Below are 26,788 nucleotides of genomic sequence, written 5' to 3'. Positions count from 1 at the left end.
GGGAGGCAGTGGCCTTGGGCACTGTCCCATAGAGCAGGCATGTGGGGTGGCACATGGGTTGTTTTAGAAACTTCTGCTGACATTCCATGGGAGAGAGCATGACTCCCACATAGGTGGTTCTTAACTGTGTGTGGGGCGGGGTTAAGGGATCCTCTCCCCAGAAAGATGCACTGAGGCACAAAATGTCTTGTACCATTTGAGGGGCTTAGGACTTCGGATTAGGACTCCGTGGGAGGCTCCTGGGACCTTGGCCCTCCTCCCCACCCTTTATCTCCGTAAAGTCTCTCCCAGGGGGAAAGCACCGAGCTTGGAAGTGTAATTGAGGCATGTTTTCTTCTCTTTCCTCAGGGAGACATGGTGAATTATGATGAAATCAAGAGGTTCATCAGACAAGAGATCATTAAAATGTTTGATGGTAATTGGCAGTGGTGCTGCTCGCCCTTCCTCCTGCTTCTCCGCCCTGCCTTGGCCTCCTTTTCCTTAAAGCTCAGTGTCCTCCCCCCTCACCCCCACACACTTCTGGGCCTGGGGTTGACAGGCACATGTTCAATTATCCGTCAGACCTTCCTTGTCACCTGCTCTGTTCAGAGATGAAATGATTCCCTCCTGCCCTCCCCGAGCCCCTACTTGAGCAAAGGAGACAGACAAGAAAATTGATATCAAACGAGTCTGCATGAAGTGAGCTCTAAATAGAGGGGCGAGCGGCCACTGGAAGAGGGTGGTGTGGGTTTATTTGAAGCTTTTTTTCTTTTCATTTGTTCATCCAACACTGATGTGCCAGGGACTGGGGAAAACACGGACCCAGTTTCCGGAAGGGGCTGGACTTCTTGCTTGGGAAGCAGACCTTGAACACTAGCAAGGAGTCTAGACTTTATTCTGAAGCCGGCGGCGAACCCACTAAGGGTGTTGCGCAGAGAGGCCATGGTCAGAGCTGTGCTTCAGAAGGGTCTCTGTGGAGGCCAGGGCATGGGACCCCACTTGGGAGACCAACCCCCATATTCCTTGCTCAAATGCCTCTCTCAAGAAAGGCTGCTTTGGACTCCAAGCTGGCGACCTGGCTACAGCATCTGCAGTCACTCTGAGTCCCTGGGGCTCCCTGAGACTTGTCCTTTTCCTGTCTTGCAGAGAGGATGGCCTACTACACCTCCAGGATGCAGTTCCCCATGGAAATGGCGGCAGCTCCAGGACGACCAGGGCCTCCAGGGAAGGATGGTGCTCCGGGCCGGCCGGGCGCTCCGGGGTCCCCTGGGCTACCTGGTCAGATTGGCAGAGAAGGACGGCAGGGCTTGCCAGGAATGAGAGGTAGCTCTGGGGCAGGGACAGATGTAGCTCCCTGGGGCAGGCCAGAGCATTCCATGTCGTGAATATGAGATTTGTGTGTTTTAAATAATCCAACTGGCTGTGTCATTTTTCTGCTCAGGGAAAAGACTTCTTATTTTATTTGTTTTGTCCCAGGATTGCCTGGCACTAAAGGTGAAAAGGGAGACATTGGCGTTGGCATTGCAGGAGAAAATGGTCTTCCCGGCCCTCCAGGTAAGAAAAAGCAGCACTTGAGACCACGAATCCAGAGCTGCAGACACCCCCTTTCTTTCTGTTCCTTCTGTGACAGTTGTGTCGAACTCCAAGTAACTACAGGCCAATCAACCACCATGTATTATAATGTCACTGTGGGGATCAGGGAGACTCAGTGCCTGTTCCTACGTCCTAGGCTGGGCTAGCATGACACAGTGGGAGGGAGCTGCACGTGGTCAGGGCCTGGGAACTCAAGTTCAAGCCCTGCTCGGCATCTTACTGGCTGTGTAACCTTGAAGAGGTCATTTATGCCCTTGGCGTCACTCTCTAAGATGCATGCCTGGCTGTAGAGCCTGAAAGAGAGTGGCCAAAGCCTGATGTTCCAACTCTGAGCCCCAGCTGCTCTACTTACCAGATGTGCTCTACTTACCAGATGTGAACCTCTCTGAGCCTGTGTCCTCATCTACAAAATTAGATAATAGCTCCTTTCTCAGGGAATTATTGTGCAGATTCAATGAATACTGCATCAAAGCCACTCAGCCCCATGCCTGGCACACAGAATCTCTCAATAAAATTAGCCAGTGGTATCGTCATTGTTAAATCAACATGAAGATCAGATTAGGTCCTCATGAGAACATGAGGTGACGTGGAAACTACTCATCCTATGTCAGGCAGTGTTTACCATGCCTGTTATTGCTTTTTTTCTTATGATCTGGGTCTCCTGATTTCCCTTCGGTGGCTCTTCCCTCTCTAGGTCCTCAAGGCCCTCCAGGGTATGGCAAGATGGGAGCAACAGGACCCATGGGCCAGCAGGGCATCCCTGGCATCCCTGGTCCCCCGGGCCCCATGGGCCAGCCGGGCAAGGCTGGCCACTGTACCCCCTCGGACTGCTTCGGGGCCATGCCCATGGAGCAGCAGTACCCGCCCATGAAAAACATGAAGGGGCCTTTCGGCTGAAATCCCCACCTGCCACCGGATGAAGGACTCCATTGGGAATAAATGGCCAAAGCTTACAGGACTCTGTGACGGGTTGTGAATGTTTTTGTTGTTTTTAATTGCTGTTAATATTTTTTAAATAATAAAATAAAGAAACAAAACTTGCTGCCATTCCCCTTCCAGCAGGGCTCCTCTGGTGCTGCGGCTCCAGCTCCCTGTCATCCTCCTTTTCCCATTTGGTCCCAGAGTCAAGAAAGGGCATTTCCCTGGTGGCCTGTGGTGAGTGCAGCTGTGGGGTGCTGCCATGCAGGGAGCTCTCCTCTCCAGGTGCTCCCGATTCATCCTGCCGCCCTCTGCACCTCGTGCCCCGTCCTTCACGCACACTGCTCTCTAGCTAGAGAACCGGCATTCTCAGCCTCTCCTGGCGAGTGAACCAAAAACAGGTGTGAAGTCCCTACTTCCCAGTTATAAAGGCTCTTCCCTATTTGCTTCCCTAAAAAACCAGTGTTTGATACCTCACCCACCCTTTGCCCACCTGCTTCACTTCCTGAGTGTGACCCAGAGCCAATCCAGGTTGCACCTTGGGAAATGCCACTCGGTGCTGAGGTGTGTTCATCTCCTGGAAGCCCCTCCAAGCATGCAGGCTTACGCTGATGCTCCAGTAATTCTGTGATTAGAAAACCTGTGCAGACAGGAGAAAAGATAGGCTCCGGCTCCTGGCCTAGGCAACCAGGGGATGCTGCTCTGGGAAATGAGACGAAACCTGCCTGCTGCCTGCACCAATGCGTGGCCCTGTCACCAGTCTCCATAAGTGCTTTGGGTAATGACTTTCTGGATTACAGATGGCATCCTCTGTGATTCTAATGTGCATGTACTTTTCCTGTACATCCTAGCCTAGGCCTTTGGAAAGAGCAAAGGGGTCGCAGGCAAGCCATGATCAGATCTAAGTTCATGGTCCTTAAAGTCCACTGGGAGTTTGTTGATCTATCTGCTGTCTCCTTCTGTCTATGTAAAAAGGCTAGACATAAAAAAAAAAAAAAAAGACAGCCAATTGAACATTATAAAACCATTCTGTCTCAAGCTTCTTCTTTCTCCACTTTTCAGATCGCCTGTCCTTGTGGGCTGGCTGCCCTGTGAGAGAGCAATAGGGCACTTCCAGGGGGATTTCCAAAGAAAGCCTTTTTACTGGCCCCAGCTTTCTGGAAGGTTTATTCAAGTTGGACAAACTTCAAAGGATCACAGAGCAGGCTCAGAAATGTACCCAAAGTCTAGATGCTTATCCAAACTGCCTGAAGCCTTCAAACCGGCTGTCAAATCTCTCCTGAGCTGGCATTCCAGCACATTTCTGAAAATTCCCTTTTCTGGTTGGGCCCCAAATACCGGGAGATCAGCCTATTGATGGTTTTTCAGAACCTTTGCCCTATTTTTTTCCTGCCAGGAGCAGAGGTGTGCTGGCGGCCAGAGGAATGAAATCAGGCAGGCTCCCGAGCACGCCAGAGTGTCTCCCACGATGTTTTTAGATAAAGGAGGGGTTTATTCCTTTTTCATCCCGCACCAGCTATTCTCAGTTAACCCTGGTTCTAACACAAAACATTAAAAAGCAAATGCATCATCTTTGCATTGAAGTAGCAGCCAGGTTTTGGACAGGGGCTGAGGACAGATGTTAAAGAGCTCCCATCAGAGGGCCACCTCCTGCTTTTGGGCCAGCCTGTGAGCACTAACCGATGATGGGCTTCATGACTAGAGGCTTGTTGGCGCCAGTAGAGAGAAAGAGAAGCAAGGACCAGCTGTGGAATTGAGCAGGGTTGGCTTTGAAGGCCAGAGGGGAAAATTGCTATGAGGAAACATCAAACTCATCCCCTGTAAGGGTCCCCAGGGAATCCATCCTTACAGAGTAAATGACGCCTTCTCCACTTTTCTTCCTGAGTCAAATTCATGCCATTCTTAGGGGATTCTACAACAGGCTAGGTTTAAGCTTTCATCATTTGAATGCCTGTCTCCCTGGAGTTTGAAATTGCTGTATTTTCCTGGACCATGAAGAACCAGATGGAAAGCTGAATTTTATGGTTGCTTCTGTTACATGGTCAGCAAAAAATCCATGGCTTTCCCTCATCCGTTCAGGAGCTGGGTAGGCTGAAAAGAAAGAAGGGAGGGGCGCATGCCTTCCATTCCTCCCAGGCAGCCTTTTCATATTCCCGCCCTGTGACTCTTCTGTCTCCAGTTTTAGTCTATTCCAGGCTTTTAAGGCAACACACAGATCAGATTACCAAAGTCTAACTTGAGTCCATTTCCTCTTTCTACTTTGTGCCAGGAACTATACCAGACTATGCGGGTCCTGAGGCGAACTAGACAGATATGGTCCCTGGCCCCACAGTGTTGGTGGGGAGAGCAGACAGTTAAACAATTACAATGAAGGGGGAGGACAGGGCAGGCCCAGGTGCTGGCGATTGCACAGCTGGAAGACCTAAGAGAGATGGAGCAGAGGGAACAGCACATGCCACGGTCCAGGGATGACTGGGTGTAGCAGGCCGAGTGACGGGAGACAGGTCAGTGTGGCAGGGCTGCAGAGCAGGCGCAGGGGAGACACGGAGGGAAGTCACTGATAGGTTTCACGCAAAGGTATGTTGCATCTGCTTTGCCTAATGGGGAGTTTGCCGATGGCAATGTGAAGAATGGACTGGAGGGTCCTTAATTTGAGAAACCCTCTGCTCCATAAGATGGAGAAAAGGCTGCTGCATATTTATTCTGCAGGGGAAAATCCCCAATTTGATGCTTCTGGAATTTAAATCTTCCTTTTTTTCATAATACTTTCCTTTGTCATCAGAATTCGACAGAATCTAATTAGACTTCACATAGGGTCTGTTAACTCCTTACAAGACTAGATCTTTTTTGTGGCTATCCTGAGTAGTTTAGGAGAATAGATTTTGTCAATGTTCTCCCCGCTACACTACCATAATGGAAGAGAGTGTGGCCAAATCGCCCTGTCTGCAGTTCTCATTTTTCAGTTGGTTCTGTGGAAAGTTGCAAATCACCCTCTGATCCACAATACCCAACTGGAATTTAAATTTCAGAATTGGATCTGGTTGGAATCAAAGAGAATTAATTCCATAATAATTAGGTGGGTGTTAGTATTCCTTCTCAGTAAGCCCTACCGGGGCTTGGCGCAGAGCCAGGAGGCCTGGGGATGCTGTGTCTCTAGGGGAGGCAATATTTTCCAGTGGATGGGCTTACATTCCCAAGCTGTGCCTCACCTCTAATGGGTCAGCCACAGGGCTTCCAAGAACTCAGGAAAGTGCTCTGGGCTCTAGAAAGGGCTGGAATCCAAGATTTCCCCTTTGGCTAAAACCGAAACAATAACAGGAACTACCCCACCCACCTCTGTCTGCCTCACGTAGTTGAGGTTTTAGAAATGAGTTGATTGTTTTTCAGTCTTTGGAAGATCCTGATCTCTCTCTTATCCAGCCCCCTCCAAAACAAACACACCTGGATGTGCTGCAGGTTCTCAGAGGCACAGCTTTGGTTGGTCTTTGACTGCCTGAGGGAACATTTAGATGCCTCTGCCCCCTAATAGCACTGACTTCCAACAGCAAGCTCCCCTAAGAGCCCTTTGCTGGGCAGAAGGGGATGGAGGCAAAGAATTCTCATAGGAGCTGAATCCTCAGCACCTGGAACAGAGCCTGGCAAGTAGGGGGAATTCAAGAGGCTCACGTGTTTGTGGAATAAATAAGTACGTGCCACAGGACCCAATCTGCGGGCCAGGTGTCACTATCCTCTCTCCTGGCCTTGACCTTCAGCCTGGACTTCAAGACGTCTTTCTGAGATTTCTCAGTTCAATTCCACCACTAATTTTTGGACTGGTTATAAAGGTAAAGGTAAAGGTTATAAAGGTAAAGACATGGCCTACTAACTATTAAATACTGAGTAGCTAAAATGAGTGTAGACCTGAGTTCAAATTCGAACTTCTCCATTTATCTTTTTGATATTAGGGAAGTCACTTGGCCTCTCTGAGCCTCAGCTCCTCATCATAAATGGGTAATAGTATCCTCTCTCAAAAGACTGTGATGAAAATTAAACAACACATAGTGCTTAGCACAAATTTCAGCACCTAGTAAGCATTCAGTATATAATATTAATAATAATAACCACTATCATTTATTGAATTCATGCTAGGCACTCCTCTAGGTGTTGGAGATAGAAGAATAAATAGGAAAAGGACGATTTATCTACAATGTAGATAAACCTTACAACATACATGTAAACCTTAAAGAGGACAATTCAAGCAATGACACACGTTATGAAAATACGATATAACGATATGCTAGATGACTGGATGTTGGAGGGGGCAGTGTACTTTAGACATGGTGTCAAGGAATGCCCCCCCCCAAGAGGTGCTATTTGAACTGAGACTTGGATAACAAGGAGGAGCCAACCAGTGAAAAGTCAGTGTTCTAGATAGAGAGGGAAGACCTAATCCAAAGATCTGGAGGCGGGAATGAGCTCAGCATGTTCCAGGGGTGGCACAACCAGGCCAGCGTGGCTGCAGTGAATCAAGGAGGACAGCAATGGCAGGCAATGAGGTTGGAGGGATAGGCAGGGTCTATGTCATGTAGGACCATGAAGGTCATAAGGATGAGTTTAGCTTTTATTGTAAGCGTGGTGGGAAGCCCCTGGAATTTAAGCCAGGGAATGACATTTTTAGTCAATCACTCTGGCTGCCCTATAGTGAGGGAAAGAGCGAAAGGGACATTGGTCAGGAAGCTATTGTAGTGATCCAAGCACAGATGATGGTGTCTTGGACTAGAGTGATAGTGTGAACAGGGAGAAGAGAGCAGATGTGGGTATATTTTTGAACTAGAGCAAATGGAGTTGGGGAAGTGCACAGAGAAAAAGAGGACATACAAGAATGATCCTAGGATTTGGGCCTGACTGAGTGGATTTTCTGAGATGAAGGAGAGGAATGGGTTTTGTTTTGGGAGAAAACATTAAAAGAGAACTCTTTGTACAAAGCAGGCTGGAATATGGCAGTGATAGCACCAAGTGCAGAGAGAGACTGGCAAGAGGGTGGCTAACTCTGAAGTTTGGGGGGATTGTGGGAGGTTTAGGTGGAGGATGAGATTGGAACTGATCCTTGTAGGACTGGAGATGGGACGGCTGCTCCCTCTCTTCCAGAAGAAAGGAGTAGCTTGAGCATAACTCTAGGTATGAGCAGGTGCAATAGCTCATTTTCAAATTACATATTTGTTTCTGACAGCCAAGAAAACTGGCACTGAGGTCTCTAAATAACCTGCCCAAGGTTACACAGCTAGAAAGTGACTCTCACTCCAAAGCAGAGGTGCTGAATGGTGAAATTGAGCAGTATAGAGTGGAGGACAGACCAGGGCTGTAAGACATGAGACTGGAAAGGTGACAGTGGGCCAGACTGTGAAGGGACTGGAGGGCCAGGATGAAGAGAGTGGGCCTTACTTTGTAGTTGTGGATGAAGAGCACCATTGTAGGCTGTGCAATGGGCAAGTAGCATGACCAGCACTGTGATTCTGGAAAGTGCTTGGCTAGATGGTTAGATGGGCTGGAGTGGATAACACCTCATACCACTAATTTATTCATTCATTTATTTAAAAACTACAGTGTCAGGCACTGTACTAGGTACTGGGGTTATAATGACAAGCAAAGTAGATACAGTCCTTGCCCACATGGAAGAACTTAAATTACTCACATAAGCATGCAAACACGTGCAGAAACTAAACCGAGTGCTACGTATGTGGTGCTGAAGTCACTTAGAAACCAGGATTTGACCTATTATGGGGCTCAATCTAGACTTCCCCGCTGAGAACTGGGCATCCATTGACCCTGGTTCTAGGCCACACTCTGCCACTAACCCACTGTGAACTAGGGTAAGTCACTGCCTCTCAATTTCCCCATATATGAAGAGTTACTAGATAATCTAATTTTCCTCACGCTAACGGTTCGGGATTTTCTTTCTTCTTCAAAAACCATAGATCTGTATGTCACCTCAAGACTACTAAGTTGCACCCAGCGTCCTGACGTCAGAAAGGAGAATTCTGCCATCGTCTCCATGCTTTCCAGGAGGCGTTGGTAGGTTCCTCGTTGTCATGGCAACCGCCTGGGCCCTCACCAGACGGAAACTCGGAGTGACGACAACAATTACGCTACTATTATGCGTCTCATTTGCCAGGTTATAATATGGCCGCCGCAGCAACACCCGACCTAGGCTTCTCACTAAATATCCCGGCCTGATCAACCCTGGGGCCTACTCCAGGTCAGGAAAGGCAGAAACAGGCGCGCCAGTAAAGCCACCAAGATTTCCGGAAGGCTCCATCAAGTCTTTAGCACCTCTGGTCTGTCTGGTAGGCCCCCGCCCACTGCCCTGTATCGTCACTTCCGTCTTCCTACTGCGCCCAAGATTGAGAGCATGGCTGTCCAATCAGATGCGGGACCGCCTCCCAGGCCCTGGCGAGGGCCGGGTCTGAGAGCGGGAGGCCCCGCCCTTCTCAGGCATGTGACGTCAGAGTCGCCATGGCCAGCTATCCGTACGGGCAGGTGAGTGCGTGAGGGGCCCGCGAGTCCAGCTAGGGCCCGTGCCAAGCCCAGGCCCGGTGCCCCTCGACTCTTCTTTACCCCGCCTTTCTCCGTGCCCTTCCAAAGCTGGGTTCGCTTCAGCGAGACCTCTCACGGGAGAGAACGCAAAAGGGACCATCGGTCGCGCCCGGCTTACGTCACGCAGGACTGCGCGTTAGGAGGTCGTGTCGCGCCCCCTCTGACGTCGCGCAGGCTAGGCTTTGGGGACCTTGGACCCCAAAGGTCCATGCTGGTCCCGGCCAGGCCTCCACATCCTCCCAAGGCTCCCGTGGTTTTCCTGGCTGGTATCACCCGCTGACAGGATGTGTAGAGCTCTGGTTCCATCAGTATCATTTTAGGCGATACAGCCTTCCGGACCCAACCCCCGCATACTGCGTCAGAGTAATCAGGAGAATCTGTGGTTGTAGCAGGCGCCACAAAGTGAGCTGGTTTGACCATACCCTAAGAAGACACAGAATTTATCTGAAGTCACCAGGCAGTTAGGCGGCAGTAAAGCCGAGGTCAGAACCCGGGTTTTCTGCAGATGACTTTTCCCCACTGCCCAGCCTGTCTTGATTGAGCTGGGAACACCACAGCAAGGTGATGGTGTGGCCAGAATACTTTATCAGGTGACAGAGTAGTAGGATGGTCAAGTGCAGTTTGGAGTCAGAGGTAGGTTCACATCTGGGCTCCATCACCTAAATAGTTTTGTTCCTTTGAGCAAGATGTTTTGCCTTTTTGATCAAAGTTTCCTCTAAAATGGGGCCTAAGGGAGTTTACCTCATAGAGCTATTATGAAGAGTAATGACGTGATACTTGTTAAGCATTTGGTGCATAATAAGGTGTGACACATGTTGCCGTTTACTAGACTCCTAGGTCTGTGCTGGGTGGACCCTCAAAATAGCCCCTTCATATTGCAGAGGAGAAACTAGAGAGGGATCATGAGTTACCCAAGATCACACAGTGATTTAGGAGTTAAAACCCATGCAGGAAAAATTGGAAAACAAGATCAAATGGGATATTACAAAGTGCTTGACTGAGTATAGTCACATACCAAAGATGTGGTAGGAGTCCTTATAGGGAGTGTAGTAGCCCTGTACAGTGTACACACAGTATTTGGACCTTTTTGTCGCTATCATGAAGGCCCTATAGGCATACAGGGATTATTACACCAAATTTACAAAGGAGGAACAAACCCAAAGAGGTTAAGTGACTTGTCAAAGGTCACACATAGCAAGTGAGGTTGAGGCCATGAGTAGGATTTTTTTCGTTGCATACTTTGCAGAGGTAGGAAGAAGAGAGGCCAGCATGGGTTGGGGTTAGAAGGACGCATAATGTAGTGGTGTTCCCCAAATTCCATTCATTTACTGAGTCTTATAAGATATTAATAGGTATTATTAATAGAGAACGATTCTGTGGTTAAATAAGTTTGGGAAATACTCTTTTTTTTTTTTTTTTTTTTGAGACAGAGTCTCGCTTTGTTGCCCAGGCTAGAGTGACTGTTGTGGTGTCAGCCTAGCTCACAGCAACCTTAAACTCCTGGGCTCAAGCAGTCCTGCTGCCTCAGCCTCCCGAGTAGCTGGGACTACAGGCATGCACCACCATGCCCGGCTAATTTTTTCTATATATATTAGTTATCCAGCTAATTTCTTTCTATTTTTAGTAGAGATGGGGTCTTGCTCCTGCTCAAGCTGGTTTCGAACTCCTGACCTTGAGCAATCTGCCCTCCTTGGCCTCCCGGAGTGCTAGGATTACACGCGTGAGCCACGGCACCTGGCCTGGGGAATACTCTTAAGTACAGCTAAATAAGTTTGTTCACAGGGCATTTCAAAATTCTTTTTTTTTTTTTTTTTTTGAGACAGAGTCTCACTTTGTTGCCCAGGCTAGGCTAAAGTGCCGTGGCATCAGCCTAGCTCACAGCAACCTCAAACTCCTGGGCTCAAGCAATCCTTCCACCTCAACCTCCCAAGTAGCTGGGACTACAGGGATATGCCACCATGCCTGGCTAATTTTTTTCTATATATTTTTAGCTGTCCAATTAATTTCTTACTATTTTTGGTAGAGACAGTCTCACTCCTACTCAGGCTGATCTTGAACTCCTGAGCTCAAACGATCCGCCTGCCTTGGCCTCCCAGAGTGCTAGGATTATAGGCATCAGCCACTACGCCCAGCCATTTCAAAATTCTTAATTAGCTATTGGACATTGTAAGTCTTCCAGGAAGGAGTAGAACATGCAATATTTCTTAAATTTACTTAACCCCATCTATTTTTTTTTTTAATGCCTGTTCATTTTTTGTGACATTGGTGTTTCTGAGGAACACAGTAACACTGTTTGAGAAAACATTGCCATAGTTTATTGTTTCTCAGTGGTTGGTCTTCTGCTTTAGAATCACCTGAGAGCATGTTAAAAAGCCACACTTTTGGGGCTGGGTGCGGTAGCTCACACCTGTAGTCCTAGGACTGTGGGAGGCTGAGGCAGGCAGATCGCTCAAGATCAGGAGTTTGAAACCAGCCTGAGAAAGAGTGAGACCCCGTCTCTACTAAAAATAGAAAGAAATTAATTGGCCAACTAAAAATATATAGAAAAATTAGCCGGGCATGGTGGCGCATGTCTGTAGTCCAGCTACTCGGGATGCTGAGGCAGAAGGATTGCTTGAGCCTAGGAGTTTGAGGCTGCTGTGAACTAGGCTGATGCCACGGCACTCTAGCCTGGACAACAAAGTGAGACTCTGTCTTAAAAAACAAAAAAATCACACTTTTGGGTCCCACTCAGACCTGTTCTGTGCTCAGGAATCTACATTTTAATAAGGTTTGGGGATAATTTGCATCCTAGAAGCAGTGACAGGTTAGAACTGGGCTAGAGTCTTAACTACCATGTTTCCCCAAAAATAAGACAGGGTCCTTATTTGTTTTTCCTCAAGAAGACACCCTAGGGCTTATTTTGAGGGGATGTGTTATTTTTTTTAAGTATGGTACAACAGTCTACATTTATTCAGATATAGTTAAGTTATCTTCTTCTGGAACATCATCATAGTAAAATGGCAGCCACAGCTTTCCTTCTTCCCCTTGGGGACACACAATACCTGAAGTGGAGTGTCCCACTCCTCACTTCACTGAGGAGACTTTCCCCTCAAAGCCTCAGCTTGCAGCACGCACAGGATGGCTGGGACCTGACATGGGGAGCTGACCTTGTTGGTGGGGCTGCCTGCACCTTTCCGGTCACCTCTGGGATAGTAGCTGTCACGATGGGGCAGATGAGAAGGGCTGCTCGTCTTCTTTACTGTTCAGTGACAAAATGCATGGGTTGTTTAGATACGCTGCGTAGCCACGCCCATCACTAGGTCTTATTTTCAGGGTAGGGCTTATATTGTGCAAATGCTTAGAAATCCTGCTAGGGCTTATTTTATGGGTAGGTCTTATTTTCAAGGAAACTCGGTATTACTTAACACATTAACTGCCATTGTGAGTTGTATTTAACTTGGGCTAATTTTGAGCCCAGGGTCTCATGAAGCAAAACCCTGCAGTTGGTTTGTGAAAATCTTACTTGTTGATATTCTTATTGTTACAGTTAATATTGACGATTTAATTCTAAAAATTTTGATTGCGTTACATATAACTCATGCACAGAAAACAATAAAAAAATAACAAACTAGAAAGGATCGTTTTGTTTTAATAAAATACCATGGCCCTAAGGAAAAAAAATTTATCTAGTGTGGCAATCAGTGTGGTAACAGTTGTATGCCCTTGGACAAACCATCTAAGGGCTCTGAGCCTCAGTTTCTTACCTGTAAAAAGGAAGAAGTAATACCTGTAAGGGTGGATGAAATGCAGGAAGCCCTACAGGGAGGTGGGCACATTGTTAGTATGTCAGTGCTTGGTGCCTGCCAGTGCCAGTGCTTGGTGGCACCTCTGGCTGCTGTGATTGCCATTGCTATGCCATCCTGTCTGAGCTATGCTAGGAGTGAAAAGCAAAATGTAGTACAGAGAAAAATGTCTGAAATAGAATAAGAAATGGTACTTTTTTCCCCCACCATACATGTGTCCACCTCCTGAACCCAGGTGTTCTAAAAAGGAGATGCGTTGTTTTAAAGCATCTCAGTCAGCGCTGCATCGCCTCCCCTCACTACATAGCCCTGGAGGATTCCAGCCTATTGTTAAGAGTCAAAATTCCTATAATTTTCCACTGCCTCCAGCCCAGGGTACTCAAGCATGGACTGGGTGTTGGGATAGTAAAACCCAAGCACCCTTTGGTCCTATGAGGGAAACATCTTGGTGGGTTTCAGTGTTTAAGAGCGTGGTCTTTGAAGCCAGAGAGATTTGACTCTGCCACTTCCTTGAAGGAGTTTGTTGCAAATATGAGTCTCAGTTTTTCCTTCTTTAGAATGAGGTCATAACAGTACCTAGCTCAGAGTTACTGCAAAGATTAAATGAGATAATCCACATAAAGTGCTTGGCATGTAGTAAATAATCCAAGCGGAAGAGTAATGTAGGTATGTAGATTGAAGAATCAGTGTGGTAAGTATTAAATGGGAGTAAGTGTAAGGTACTAGCACAGCACAGGAGAGATACCTAACTCAGCCTAAGGGTGCATAAAGACTTCTTAAAGGAGGTGATATTTAAGCCAAAAACTGAGTCACCGGTAGGAGTTAGCTGGGTAAAGAAAGAAATGGTGTTCCAGGAGAGGAAATAGCTGCACAAAGACCAGGAAGCAAGTAGGACAGCTTAGTATTTTGGAGGAACTTTTAAGATCAGCCATAGTGATGAGGGGAAAAGGGGTGAGAAATGAGACCAGGAGGTTAAGCAAGGGCCAGATCCCAAAGGGCCTTGTATGCCTTTGGGGGAGTGTGACTTCATCCTAAGAGTAGCGAGGAAACCAGTGAAGAGTTTTGTCCCATTTGTGCTTTGGAGCGATTACCGTGGGCACTGTGAGAATGGATTGAGGCAGGGAGATTAGTTCCAAAGCTATTGAATTAATCTAGGCTAAAGAGAACAGTGACCTGGTGAAGGTGGATTTGAGAAGCATTTGGGAGATAGAGTTGAGAAAACTTGGTGCCTAACTGAGATGATGGAGGGGAGGAAAGAGGAGGTGCCCAGAAGGGTACTGAGGCTTTAGGTTTGGGTGACAGGGCAGAAGGGAATGCAGTGGGAAGAATAGGTTTGGAGGGCGTGTCCAGAGGCTTTTGGCTATGTGGGTCTTGTAGCTCAGGAGAGGTGAAATAGGAGAGAAAGGTTTTGGAGTGTCAGCACAGAGGTAGGAATTGAAGTCTTGGGACAGTTCTGGGCTCATTGTTTATTGGTTGCATGTTTCTGCCCTTTAAATGTTTTAGGAGGCTCTGCTGGTGAATGCGTGAACCATTCCTTCTGTCATCTTGTGATTGTTTAATCCCTTAGCCTGGGCTGCCACCTCCTCAACAGGCATTTGAGGGGCAGCTCTGGGGCTTGTCTTTGCTATGCAACCTCCTCCCTTCCTCATCCAGGCTCAGCTTGGAACAGTCTTTGATACCTCTGAGCTTCACAAGGGTTTGGGCGGTAGAAAAATGAGCCCTCAGAACCAAAAGAAAATACAGAACTTTTTGAGTGGGTCATCTGAGAGGAAGTAAGCACCCCACCCCTTGTGGGAATGCAAATAGAGATTCCTTTATTGACTCAGAGGTTGGATCGAAGGGTCTTTGCAGTTTCTTCCCATATGTGGCTCTCAAACTGAGTCTAGTTGCTGGGGTGGAAAAAAGAATAAGATTCTTCTGAGACTCTTATTTCTGGCCTTGAAAGCTCTGAAAGCTCACCTCCTTCCCCCTCCACCCCCATCTACTGTAGAAATTCATCATATGTGACAGAAACATTTAGCACAATCTCTGGACCAGACACATGCTAGGCACTCACTTACTGAGTGAACAAACGGGAGGTAATGCAGAGTCATACAGACCCTGTTTGGATCCCAGCTTACCCATTCTAGCTGTGTGATCTCAGGCACATCATTAAACTTTCTGCACCTTCATTTTTCTTATCTGTAAAATGGAGATAATAGCGCTAACCTCACAGGACTAAGGATCAGTGAGAGCCAATTGAACTGGAAGCACCTTGCATAGCCTCAGTAAATGTTAATTACCCCTCTCCCAAGGTATCAAATGTAGCTTGTTTGCAGTCAGCCCGAGACCTAGACATAATTTTCTGTCATGATTTGGAAGCCTTGGTTACTGAACACTTCCTGGTTTTTTTTTCCCCTCTCTTCACAATCTTGTTTTTATCAGTATTAAATACTCCTGGGAAAACTCTCAAAAGGGTTGGCAGCATAGAGTTAGTATAAAATAACAGGGAACTGGGGATTCTGATTTTCATTTCTGGCCAGACCTTTACTAACAGCTCAGTGACCCTGGGAACCATCTCGTCATCTTCCCCAAACTTCCTCTGCAGCCTGGATTCCGCCTCAATTGGTAGCTCCACCTCTATCGTTTGTGCAAACTAGAAACCTGAGTCATTCTAAACACTCCCTCTCCTCACTCCCTCTCTGTCTCTTTCCTAATCTAATTAGTCACCAAGTCATGTCTAGTCTATCTGAAATAGCTTCAGAATCCATTCCGTTTTCTCCATCCTCAAGTCTACTGTCTGGTTCATGCCCTGCCTGCCCAGCACCTGGGCTGCTGCCTCCCCCGCAAGCTCATCCTCCATGCTGCTGCCACCGCCGGTTACTTCTCTAAACAAGGCTCTGATCACGTTTCTCCCCTGTTGGAAACCCTTCTATTGCGTTGTTTTCTCCAGCGTAAAAGCCCAAACTCTTTAGAGTGGCATTCATTTGTTCAAATATTTATAGAGGCTTACAGGTGCCTGGCACTGTGCTAGGCCCTAGGGTACCATGATGAATGAGGCCCAGCAGATGCGCCTGGGGAGCGTACTGTTGACAGGGAGAGAGACTAGACAGATGGAAACTAGTCTTACACACCAGTAACTCAACAGTAACTGAAATGCAGCAGGAGAGGTGCTTGGTCAAGGATTGTGTAAAAGACCTGCCTTTGGGTAGCTCATCCCCTGACCACACCACGCTTGTTCATGTAAGCCTTTGTCTGTCTGTTCCCTCTGTCTGGAGTGTCCTTCCCTGCCTGCCTTTTGGGGAATGCCTGTGCATCCTTCAAAGACTAACTCTAGTATCACTGCTGCTTCTCCAGGAAGTCTTCCTCGACCCACTTCATGCATTGCTCATTTGATTATTCCCTTATTCATTCAGTGAACAGAACACATTCCTCTGTCCATGCTTCTTCATACTGTGTGAATAGTTTTTCTGATGGCACTGATCATACTGAATCATAATTATCTATGGGCTCCTCAAGGGCAGGGCCTCATCTAGTTCTGTGTCCCCGGGCCCACCACAGAGCCTAGCACAATATTGTCATTCTGCAAGTGCTTGCTGAATGAAATCCCTTAACAGCACTGTACCTCAGTTTCTCCATCTGAAAAATAGACCTACTAAACACCTTCCTTTTTTCCTGTTATGCAAGATTCTGCCAGTAGGTTTGTGTATGTGAAAGTGCATTGGTTTGGCCTTTAACACAGAAGGGCTTTAATGCAGGGCAGAAAGGAGAGGGTTTAGTTGTTGCCAGACTACTTCAGGTCCCTGGAGTGTGATAGTGAGAAGAGCAGAACACCTGCCCTGCAGTACCTGTTTTGTTGGCCTGGGGACATTTCCCAGGTGGAAGCACTTTGCCTCAGGTACCCCTGGCTAGGTACAGTTTATGGCTTTGCTCACAGGGCATATAGTTGAACAGCTATTTCCTGGCCTGGTGTCCAGCCTGTTCTTTGGGTGTGCCCAGAATCTGCATGGTCCCCACCTCCTTTCCACCCTACACTGGAATCCTGTGCCCTGCTGCTTAAGAAAAGAGCACTGTAGCAGGAGGCAGTGGGAGTCATTGGGTGCAGGGGGGGGGGCGTGGGGGGGGAATGGTCCAGACCCACCTCTGCCTCCAGCTGGCAGTATGACTTGGGCAAGTCCCTTCCCCTCTCTTGGCCCTAGTTTCCCCATCTGTAAAATGAGGGAGTTATGTTAAGTGACTGGCCTTCTGGGTACCTCTCCTGTCGCACTAATACAGCCCCATTGGGAATCTTGTTCGTTCATTAAGTCCCAGCTCAATTGTCACTTTCTCGTGGAAACCCTCCCTGATTTTACCCTCTTTCCTTTACAGCCACCATGGCACAGGGCTTATGTGTCCATTTTAAATACCTATTTCCTTATGCTGTTTGGTTAGATGTTACAGAGAGTGTCTCCATGCTTCTCCTGTTAGCTGTGAGCACCTTTGGATTGTTCCACTCTCCTTCATAGCCACCCCCCCCCAACCCAGAGTTCAGCTGGCCCTGGATTTTGCCGACAGTAATAATATAATAATAATAATAGCAGCTGTGTTTCATGTATGATTTATTGATCGTTTGCTTTATGCCAGGCACTGTTGTAAAAACAAATTGTCTCATGTTAATGGTTTTCAGACTGTCTTTTGAGTCACTGTGAGGGTTCTTCAGAGCCCCCCCCCCAGAATCTGTAAAGGGAAGGGGGCCCCTTATGGTTGGGTCTGTGGAGCCCCCACCTTGCTTCAACCAGAGCAACTTTCTTTTATGAATTTTATTTATATTTTTAAAGCAAAAGATTTTATAGCTAAAATTGAATTTTACAAGATTATTTCTCGTAATCTATAGAACAGTCCAGTGAGGATGAGATGATTACATTTTAGTCATAAGGAAGCAGGCTCAGAGAGATTGAGCCACTGGCCCCATCATGAACTCAGCTGGTGAGAGCAGAGTTGTGAATCAAAATCTGTCTGTGAGTTTAGCTCCTATAATAGCTGTGGTAGCTTCTGGGGAGGAAGAGCTCCCACGATGCTGAGTGGGGGAGGTAGCAGGGCCTGCTCCTGCCCTCTCCCAAAAAGCCTCTCTTCCTTAGACATGCAGGCCCCTTTTAGGTGACTACCAGTTTGGTCTTAACATTGAGGGTGATGGTCCCAGAAGCTGTCAAACACAATAAAAAGAGAAAGCCCAGACTCTCAGTGGCTAGGCCACTGCTGTGCCTCCAGGTTGAGCTAGGACATGTCTAGATGGTACCTTCCTCTAGCTGGGCCCAGCTGCTCTCTGTGCCCTTGAGCTCTGCTTGTTGCAGATGTGTTAGGGCTGTGCATTGCCAGGCCCTGTGCTGGCCATTTAGAGAGATGGAGCAGAACGCTCTTAGCCTCAGGGGTCACTGGCTGGTGGCGTGGGGAGGTAGACAAGAGAGGGATGCTCCCCTGTGTGTTCTATTGCGCAAATGCCCTGGACTCACAGGAGACATGGGTTCTGGTCCCAGCCCTTCCACACAGTCTGTGTGTGACTTTTGTGGACTTCAGTTTTGTCCTCTGTAGGAGGCTGCTATGAATAGTTAATGTGTATTGAGTGCTTACTCTGTGCCAGGCCCTGTGTCAAGATGCTTCACATACCAACCTGAGAGGTAGGCGCTATTACTATTTTCATTTTACAGCAGAAGATACTGAGGCTTAGAGAGGGTAAGTCATTAATCCAGTTAAGTTGGAAGAACCTGAACTTGAACTGGTCTTTTTAACCATTGTACCATATTGCCTTAAGAATAGGGTCTCCCCTGCCTGCCTCACAGAGTCATAAGTGAAGACAGGAAAATGTTTTTGCTTTATGAGCTGCAGGAGGGTATGGAAGAATCCACACTGTCGATACATTATTTGTGACTGGTGAGGGTTGGGGATGTTGAGTGGAGACCGTATTTTTGCTCTGAATTCTGCAGATATAGATGGGGGTACCTCAGGTTGGATATTTGGAATTCTATTTGATTCACTTGCCTACTCATCCAATAAATATTTACTGAGCATTCATCCTGCACTGGGAACTGGGAATAAAGTGGCAAACTAGACATGATCCTAGCCCTTGTGGAGTCCCTTGGTATGCAGAAAGGGGAGTCAGGAGGGCAAGATTCCATTCCTGATTTTGCAGGTCTTGATTTGGGGTAACTCATAGTCGTCTAGAAGCTTCAGATTGCCCATCTGTGCAATAGGATCGTAATTCTAATCCTACCATAGGATGAGTTGAAAGAATGGCAGTGGAAGTGCTTTATAGCTATAAAGTGCCATGCTGTGGCTAGTTTCTGGCCTCATCATTCTGACTGTTATCTTGCTCTTCCTGCAGGGCTGCCCAGGAGCTGCAGGACAAGCCCCAGGAGGCCCTCCGGGTAGCTACTACCCTGGACCCCCTCATGGGGGAGGGCAGTATGGCAGTGGGCTACCCCCTGGTGGTGGTTATGGGGGTCCTGCCCCTGGAGGGCCCTATGGACCACCAGCTGGTGGAGGGCCCTATGGACACCCCAGTCCTGGAGGACCATATGGCGGTGCGGCCCCAGGGGGCCCCTATGGTCAACCACCTCCAAACTCCTACGGTGCCCAGCAGCCCGGGCCTTATGGACAGGGTAAGTAGGGATTCTCAGATTCTGTGTGCCTCTGATTTGGTTCTGAGTTCTCCACAGCCCATCCTTGTCCTTCCTATGAGTGTGCAGGCAGCAGGCACCCTGGTCTCTAGCTCCTTACCGTCTTGCTTCCAGCTTCAGCTTGCATCTGCAGAGTGAGAAGTCTGTCAGGTAGCTTGGCTGTGGTAACAATAACTCCAAAATCTCCTTGGCTTACAGAAGCAAGCGTTTATTTCCATTGCTCACTCAAGCTTATTTACTCTTGCTTACATGTCAGTAGCTGTAGGCTGGCTGCTGAGTTTCTGTTCCACATGTCTTTTTATTCTGGGATCCAGGCAGAGGAGCAGCCCATATTTGGGGTATGTTATCTTTGTGGCAGAGAAAAAGCAGGAGAGCTGGCAGGAATGCACAATGCCTCTTAAAGTTTCAGCTCTGAAGTTCTTTTTTTTTTTTTCTTTTTGGAGACAGAGTCTTGCTTTGTTGCCCAGGCTAGAGTGAGTGCCATGGCATCAGCCTAGCTCACAGCAACCTTAAACTCCTGGGCTCAAGCAATCCTGCTGCTTTAGCCTCCCGAGTAGCTGGGACTACAGGCATGCGCCACCATGCCTGGCTAATTTTTTCTATATATTAGTTGGCCAATTAGTTTCTTTCTATTTATAGTAGAGATAGGGTCTCACTCTTGCTCAGGCTGGTTTTGAACTCCTGACCTCGAGCAATCCGCCCACCTCGGCCTCTCAGAGTGCTAGGATTACAGGCGTGAGCCACCGCGCCCGGCCTGCTCTGAAGTTCTGTATGTCTTGTGCACTCACATTCTTAGGGCCAGTGCACGTCCCCTGGACAAGCCTGACATCAGTAGGATGAGAATGGATGCTCCTCCCATGGAGCTCTGTGAGCCACCAGGCAGTGGGAGAGGATGCGCAGTGCTCTCACAGGGAAGGGAGATTAGCAAATAATTGAAGGTAATAACGTAGTCTGCCATGGGGAGAAACCCAGTTTAAATATCCCTTACTCTGTAAAATGTCTCAGACTACACACGTTCCCAAGCTCTCTGCTAAGAACTTTATTTTGCTGTTACTTTGATTAATCATCACAACAACCCTGGGAAATGGGTTCAGTTTAGAAATTGGGACATCAGTACTCAGGAAATTATACATTTTGCCTAAAGTCACACAAGCCGGTAAGTATCAGAGGGCAAGGATTTGAATCCAGGTCTGCTTCAATCAAAGCCTGAGTTCTTCTGTACAAAGAAGAGCACACACGTTATAGAAACTGTCCTGCACACACGTTATAGAAACTGTCCTGCTGGGGCAGGACACTGCTGTTGTAGGAAGGTAGGTGGAACCTGTCTGGATTTCCCATGCAAACTAGTCCCTCAGTCAGGCAATCCTTTTTCCCTCTGGCCTCACTGGGCTTTGGGACTGGGCAGTGTGATTTCTATCCTCCACAACTGCTTGTGGCTGTCTCTGATACTTTCTTGTGTGAAGGAGCCCCCTTTGTGGCCAGTTAACTCAGCATCCTAAGATAGACTTTTCTGCTTCTCTGTTTTCATCAGCCACCCATTTCCCCATTCCCAGTTCACCTCTTCCAGAGAATTCTTTTTTTTTTTTTTTTTTTTTTGAGACAGAGTCTGGCTCTGTTGCCCGGGCTAGAGTGCCGTGGTGTCAGCCTAGCTCACAGCAACCTCAAACTCCTGGGCTCAAGCAATCCTTCTGTCTCAGCCTCCCAAGTAGCTAGGACTACAGGCATGCACCACCATGCCCAGCTAATTTTTTCTACATGTATTTTTAGTTGTCCAGATAATTTTTTTCTATTTTTAGCAGAGATGGGATCTTGCTCTTGATCAGGCTAGTCTCAAACTCCTGACCTTGAGCAATCCACCTGCCACGGCCTCCCAGAGTGCTAGGATTACAGGCATGAGCCACTGCACCCATCCCAGAGAATTCTTGATATACTGGAGGAGTACAGGCACCTCCCTGTTCTTTAGAAACATAAAATGAAATAGAGAAGTGACTAGAGCACTATATGAAAAGCCCAAAGAGCTTATGGAGTAGAAATCAGCTGCAGATACTCGTGAGTCTATACTAGTGCCCTCTTCCACTAGAGTGAGGATGTCAGTTTTATGGAAGGCAGGTAAATTTGTGAGGCACTGTGTGTAGGGAAAACCTATAGCCAGGAAGTCACCGAGGCCAGCCCTTCCCAGCATTTTTGCCAATTGGCCTTGAGGCCTGGGCTTGACTACTTGGTTCACACCCTTCCTCCAGGTGGCGTCCCACCCAACGTGGATCCTGAGGCATACTCCTGGTTCCAGTCTGTGGACTCCGACCACAGTGGCTACATCTCCATCAAGGAGCTGAAGCAGGCTCTGCTCAACTCCAACTGGTCATCGTTCAATGATGAGACGTGCCTCATGATGATAAGTGAGTCTTTCTTCCTTATGGGCCTGAGCTGGGGCAGAGGTACCTGTTGGTTGACAGGAGGTGTGTGAGCAGCCATTCTGAGGAGAAATCCTTTGGCTAGGGAGGATTTTAGGGAGGAAGCTGGATTCAAGGTGAGATCCCTTAGACTGAGAGCTCTTTCCCTTCGATGTTTCTCAAGTTCTAGACCCTGCTGAGTTACAGGCTAACTCAGTTTCCCATTCTGCAGAATGGGACTCCCTCCCAGGGTAGGAAACAGCGGGGGGGGGGGGGGATCAGCTGCGAAGCCTGCAGTTCTGGCTGAGAATGGCCAGGGCAGGAGGCTGGTGCAACATTGATGCAGGTGTCTGGGCCTCAGGCCTCTGGTTCTGTAGGATTTCCTACTGCAGCCTGGGGAGAAGGGCTGCCTCAGTGGTGCCCAAGACCTTTGGCCCTCAGTTTGAAGCCTTCCTCCTCTCCTTTCCCTCCTCCCCCTCAGACATGTTTGATAAGACCAAGTCAGGCCGCATCGATGTCTACGGTTTCTCGGCCCTGTGGAAATTCATCCAACAGTGGAAGAACCTCTTCCAACAGTATGACAGGGACCACTCGGGCTCCATTAGCTACACGGAGCTGCAGCAAGGTAAGGGCCATGGCAGGGGCTCAGTAAGCAGGATAGTGCCAGACTCTCCTCTTTACTTCCTAAGACAGAGAAAGGGGTTTTCCTCTCACCACCTGAGGTCCACCTGCACTACCAAATGCTGTCCTTCGTGTAGGCCTACTCCTCCCACCCCTTCTGTGACCTGGCTGGGGCATTAAGTCATGATGCTGGATCCAGAATCAGGGCTGGACTTGCTGGTGACAGAACTCCTGGCAGTGCTGGTTGAGACAGCCCCAGCAGGCAAGGACCCTTATGGGTAGAAACTGAGCCCCTTAGGGCACTTTGAGACCAGTGTGTGTGGCTTGGATGGCTCTTTCCTTTCTGGTTTCTAGCATGTAGAATGGAAAGAGCCCCACACGGGGGCTCAGAAAGATGGATTCTCTTGCCACCTCTGCTGGAAGGCAATTTCATTCCCAGCTCTGGGACCCCAAGGACTCTAAAAGTTGCAGCTATGGAAGATGACCTGAGGCCACAGCCCGAGGTCTGGTTCCAGTCTGACTCTGTGGGGCTGGAGCCTGCAGCCAAGGCTCAGGTCAGCTGGTGAAAGGACAGGTGGCTAATGAGGTTGTAAGAACCCAACAGGTAACTTTGCTATCCAGGAGAGGGAAAGGGCTCCCCAGAGAGTCCAGTCCTCTGCCTTGTCTGTGGATTTTCAGACTAAGGAAGGTTTGTGAGTGTGGTGAGTGCACCACACCTGCCCCTGGCAGAAGGGAGAGTTGACCTGTACTGACCACCTTCTCTTTTGCCAGCTTCTGTCATGGATATTGGTCAGGGTGATACTAACAACAACAAAACTGATTTTTATTGAACGCTTGCTATGTTTGAGGGACTGTAATAGTGTTTTTAATAGGTTGATATAGTTCATTCCTCCCATGTACTAGCTACTATTTATTAATACACACCCTTTGATGAAGGATCCCTTATTATGTCCCTTATTTTACAGATGAGAAAACTGAGGTTTAGTGTATTTACTTGCCCAAGGGCCCACATAGCCAAGGGAGAGCTGAGATTTTAGCCTGGGCTGGTAATTTATGCAGAGAAGGAAGGAAGCATCCCAGTGGGGGATGGGAGCAGCATGTAGGCTGTGATGTTGGAACCCCGAACTGCCCAGCAACTTTAGGGAAGTGATGGTGACTTTATTAAAATAACCCTTACTGAGTGCTTTATGTGCCAGGCACTGCACTAAGTGCTTTACATGATCACCTCCTTTAATCCTTACTAGAACCTGCAAGTTAAGTATCGTCCCCATTTTAGAGATGCTAAGACAGAGGGCTGGTGAGGCTCAGCAACTTGCCCAGGGGCTGTCTGACTCCAGAGCAGGTCCTCATAACCTCCCTGCTGTGCTGCCACTGATGTCTGCTCTAGGCAAGGTGGTCCTAGGGGGCTCAGGCTTCCTTTTAGAATGCAGACAAGTCAGAGATGATCATGGATAGACCGTTGTCATCTCTGGGATCCCATGAGCCCCAGTTGAACAGACAATAATGGAGATTTGAAGAAAGAAGGATGGAGGCCTTCCAGCTATGAGGAACATCCAGATAGAGCCCCTGTTGTGCTTCTGACATCTTGGAGAGACCCTTGGGACTTCTCTGACCTCTTTATGCTCCTGGGCACATCCCCTCGAAGTCCCCTGGACTGCTGTGCTCTGGTATTGCTGGCTGATAGAGTTGCTCATGGCAGATTTCTGTGTGTCTGCTCTGTATGCCCCTCTTCTCCAGCTCTGTCCCAAATGGGCTACAACCTGAGCCCCCAGTTCACTCAGCTCCTGGTTTCCCGCTACTGCCCGCGCTCTGCCAGTCCTGCCATGCAGCTTGACCGCTTCATCCAGGTGTGCACCCAGCTGCAGGTGCTGACAGAGGCCTTCCGGGAGAAGGACACAGCTGTGCAGGGCAACATTCGGCTCAGCTTTGAGGACTTCGTCACCATGACAGCTTCCCGAATGCTATGACCCAGCCCATCTGCAGAGAGTGGAGCGCACAAGGGACCTTTCCTGGCTCCTTATGGTGGGACAAGCGTGTGGACCTCTCTTCTTTTCCTCCCCCTTCTAAAAAAAGATTCTCCCTTGCTTGATGCAGCACTGTTCCCAAAGAGGGTTGGTAATCCTGTATCAAAGCCACCAGATAGTGAGGGGCCTGATCTAGGGGAGGACTGGAAGTTGAATGGCACAGCCTTGCACCAGGAGCAGGAGATATCGGTCCTTGTAATGGAGTTAGTGTCTGATCAGCTGGGCTCCCACCTCCAGCTTTCCCCTTTCTGCCCTGACGCCAGTGGTAACTGTAAGTGTTCATTAGCTTGTTACCATTGGCACCTGTGTTCCCTCACCTAGGCTGTACTGTCAAATGAGCCCATTTCTCCAAAGTGGAGTCTGATCAAGCATGAGAGATTTGCCCATGGGACCAGCGGCTTGGATTCTGCCACATCCGCAAGTCCTTGTGTGTTAACTTCTAGCTGCCTGGGGTCTCTCCCTGCTCAGGGAGCTCAGACAGTCTGCTCCCTGGGCATCTGTGGCCAGGCTACTGCCATTTGCAGCTTGGATCCCTCACTTGCCTGCCATGCTCTGCTTGGCTTCAGTCCCCAGGGGACAGTTGTCACCTCCCTCTGCCAATGCTTTTTTTTTAATTGTAGTTTTTTCATTTGGGGCCAAAAGTCCATTGAAACTGTAAGCTTCAATAAAAGGATGAAACTCTGGAGGTCCATGTTTTCCACCATGACTTCCCAGCTACAGCTTTATCCATTCATTCACTCGTTTATTCTTTCATTCAGTGAATGTTAAATACATATTATATACCAGCCTATGCAGAAAGCAGCAGCTTGGGGGGGATGTGGCCTATATGAGGCTTCTCTAATTTGCCAAGGTGAAGCTGAAGTGTAGGGCAGCTGGTGTGAGTCCTGCTGGCTCAGTTCAGTGTGACCTGGAGTCAGCTCAGTAAGCTGACTGTGTTCCATAACAGTCTTAGGGCTGGCATTCTGGGCTGGAAGCAGCCACCCCAAACTTTTCACAGCATGGCCTTTTTATTGTCTCAGGACCTAGTTTTATCTTCCAGACAAACTCCATTTATTAAGTCATAACTTTTCCCCCATTTTTATTAAGTACAGACATCTGTACTTGCCAGTCAGATCTTTAGATCAGCATGATATCCAGTCTACACTGAGTGTCTGTAATGAGCTGACAAAATTTCAATCAAAAGCCAAAGACACCAGACATTCTAGTTTTCCAGGGGGCTTTATCATGGGTAATGTGTGATTATCCTTTGGCTTTTTGAGATGAAGATAAGAGCTCTGCAGCCCTAAGTAGGGCTCTCCTCCCTGCAGTGGGTGGCTGAGGAAGTAGCTATGACTGTTTTGCAGGTCAGTGAGGCTCAGCAGGCATGTCGGGCTCAGCCAGTTCAGCCCCATTCTCCTCTGGGCTGCTGTAGTGCTAGAATCTCAGAATCTGATGGAGTCCAGTTCCCAGGGGCCAGCCCCCATCCAGAGCTAGCATCCCCTCCATATCCCCCTGTGAGTCTGGCCTCTGCTTGCCAGCCTCCAGTGACAGTCCTCCTCCTTGACTGGTAGAAACTTCTGATGTGAATTCTAAATCCTGCCATCTTGGAAACTCTACCCATGGGCTCTGGTTTTCTCTCTTGGGCCACCCAGGCCTTACGTCACCCTTACTGCTTGCCAGCCCTCATTCCCCCAAGTCCTCCCCTCCCTAGGCAGATAGCCCCAGCCTCTTCAGCAACCCCTCACTGAGTATTGTTTCCCTTGGCATCCTGGTCACCTCCCCTGAATTGTCTCCATTTCATCAGAGTGCCCCAAAGTGTAGGTTGAAGGCCTACTGTGGTGCTGGGTTCAGCCAGCAGGAAGTAGAGTAGAACTGCAGCCATTAGAAGAAGCTCCTATCATTTCTTTGTTCCTACTGAGCCAAGTGTCTGCTGAAACCCAATGGTGCCAGCCGGAGCCACTCACCTTTGTGCTCAGCTGGGGCTGAGGAGCCCAAGACCTGAGTTGATCTTGTGGGCACAGTTGGTTCTGAGCTTGGGGGCCAGCCCTCAACACCTCATTCTGCACACTGCACCTCCAAGCCTGTCTACGACTGTGCCAACAGCTTTGGATCTAAGGCCAGGGGGAGGGTGGAATGGGCAGGACAGCCCATCCCTCCTGGCACCAGCTACACCATCCACAGAAAGCTGGGCTGGTGAGTCAGCCGGAGGGCGGGTGACATACTGAGACCACACCTTCCACCTGCTCTGGGTAAAGCAGGATGCCGAGAGGAGGGGTGCTGAAGCACTCCTGGGC

The 26,788-nt window shown here is 48.5% G+C and overlaps 2 protein-coding genes across 2 annotated transcripts in view; both read left to right on the top strand.

Annotated features, from left to right (window-relative positions):
- The window catches only part of COL16A1 (collagen type XVI alpha 1 chain), a 48,997-nt gene extending 46,378 nt beyond the window's left edge, over positions 1-2,619 (top strand). The window contains exons 69-72 of the mRNA XM_012765454.3: positions 349-415; positions 1,126-1,302; positions 1,456-1,533; positions 2,267-2,619. Of these exons, the coding sequence (XP_012620908.2) occupies positions 349-415; positions 1,126-1,302; positions 1,456-1,533; positions 2,267-2,469 (525 nt within the window). The 3' untranslated portion in view covers positions 2,470-2,619. The remainder of the gene's footprint in view (positions 1-348; positions 416-1,125; positions 1,303-1,455; positions 1,534-2,266) is intronic.
- Positions 2,620-8,879: 6,260 nt separating this feature from the next.
- PEF1 (penta-EF-hand domain containing 1) lies at positions 8,880-25,200 on the top strand. Its single transcript, XM_012765465.2, has 5 exons — positions 8,880-9,006; positions 19,186-19,462; positions 21,721-21,876; positions 22,352-22,495; positions 24,229-25,200. The coding sequence occupies exons 1-5, from the start codon at positions 8,983-8,985 to the stop codon at positions 24,456-24,458; spliced, it is 831 nt and encodes a 276-aa protein (XP_012620919.1). The 5' UTR covers positions 8,880-8,982; the 3' UTR covers positions 24,459-25,200.
- The last annotated feature ends 1,588 nt before the right edge of the window (positions 25,201-26,788 follow it).

Source organism: Microcebus murinus, chromosome 2 (assembly GCF_040939455.1).
Source record: "Microcebus murinus isolate Inina chromosome 2, M.murinus_Inina_mat1.0, whole genome shotgun sequence".
NCBI lineage: Eukaryota > Metazoa > Chordata > Mammalia > Primates > Cheirogaleidae > Microcebus > Microcebus murinus.
Note: the sequence above shows the minus strand (reverse complement) of the source record. Positions and strands in the feature narration are given on the sequence as shown.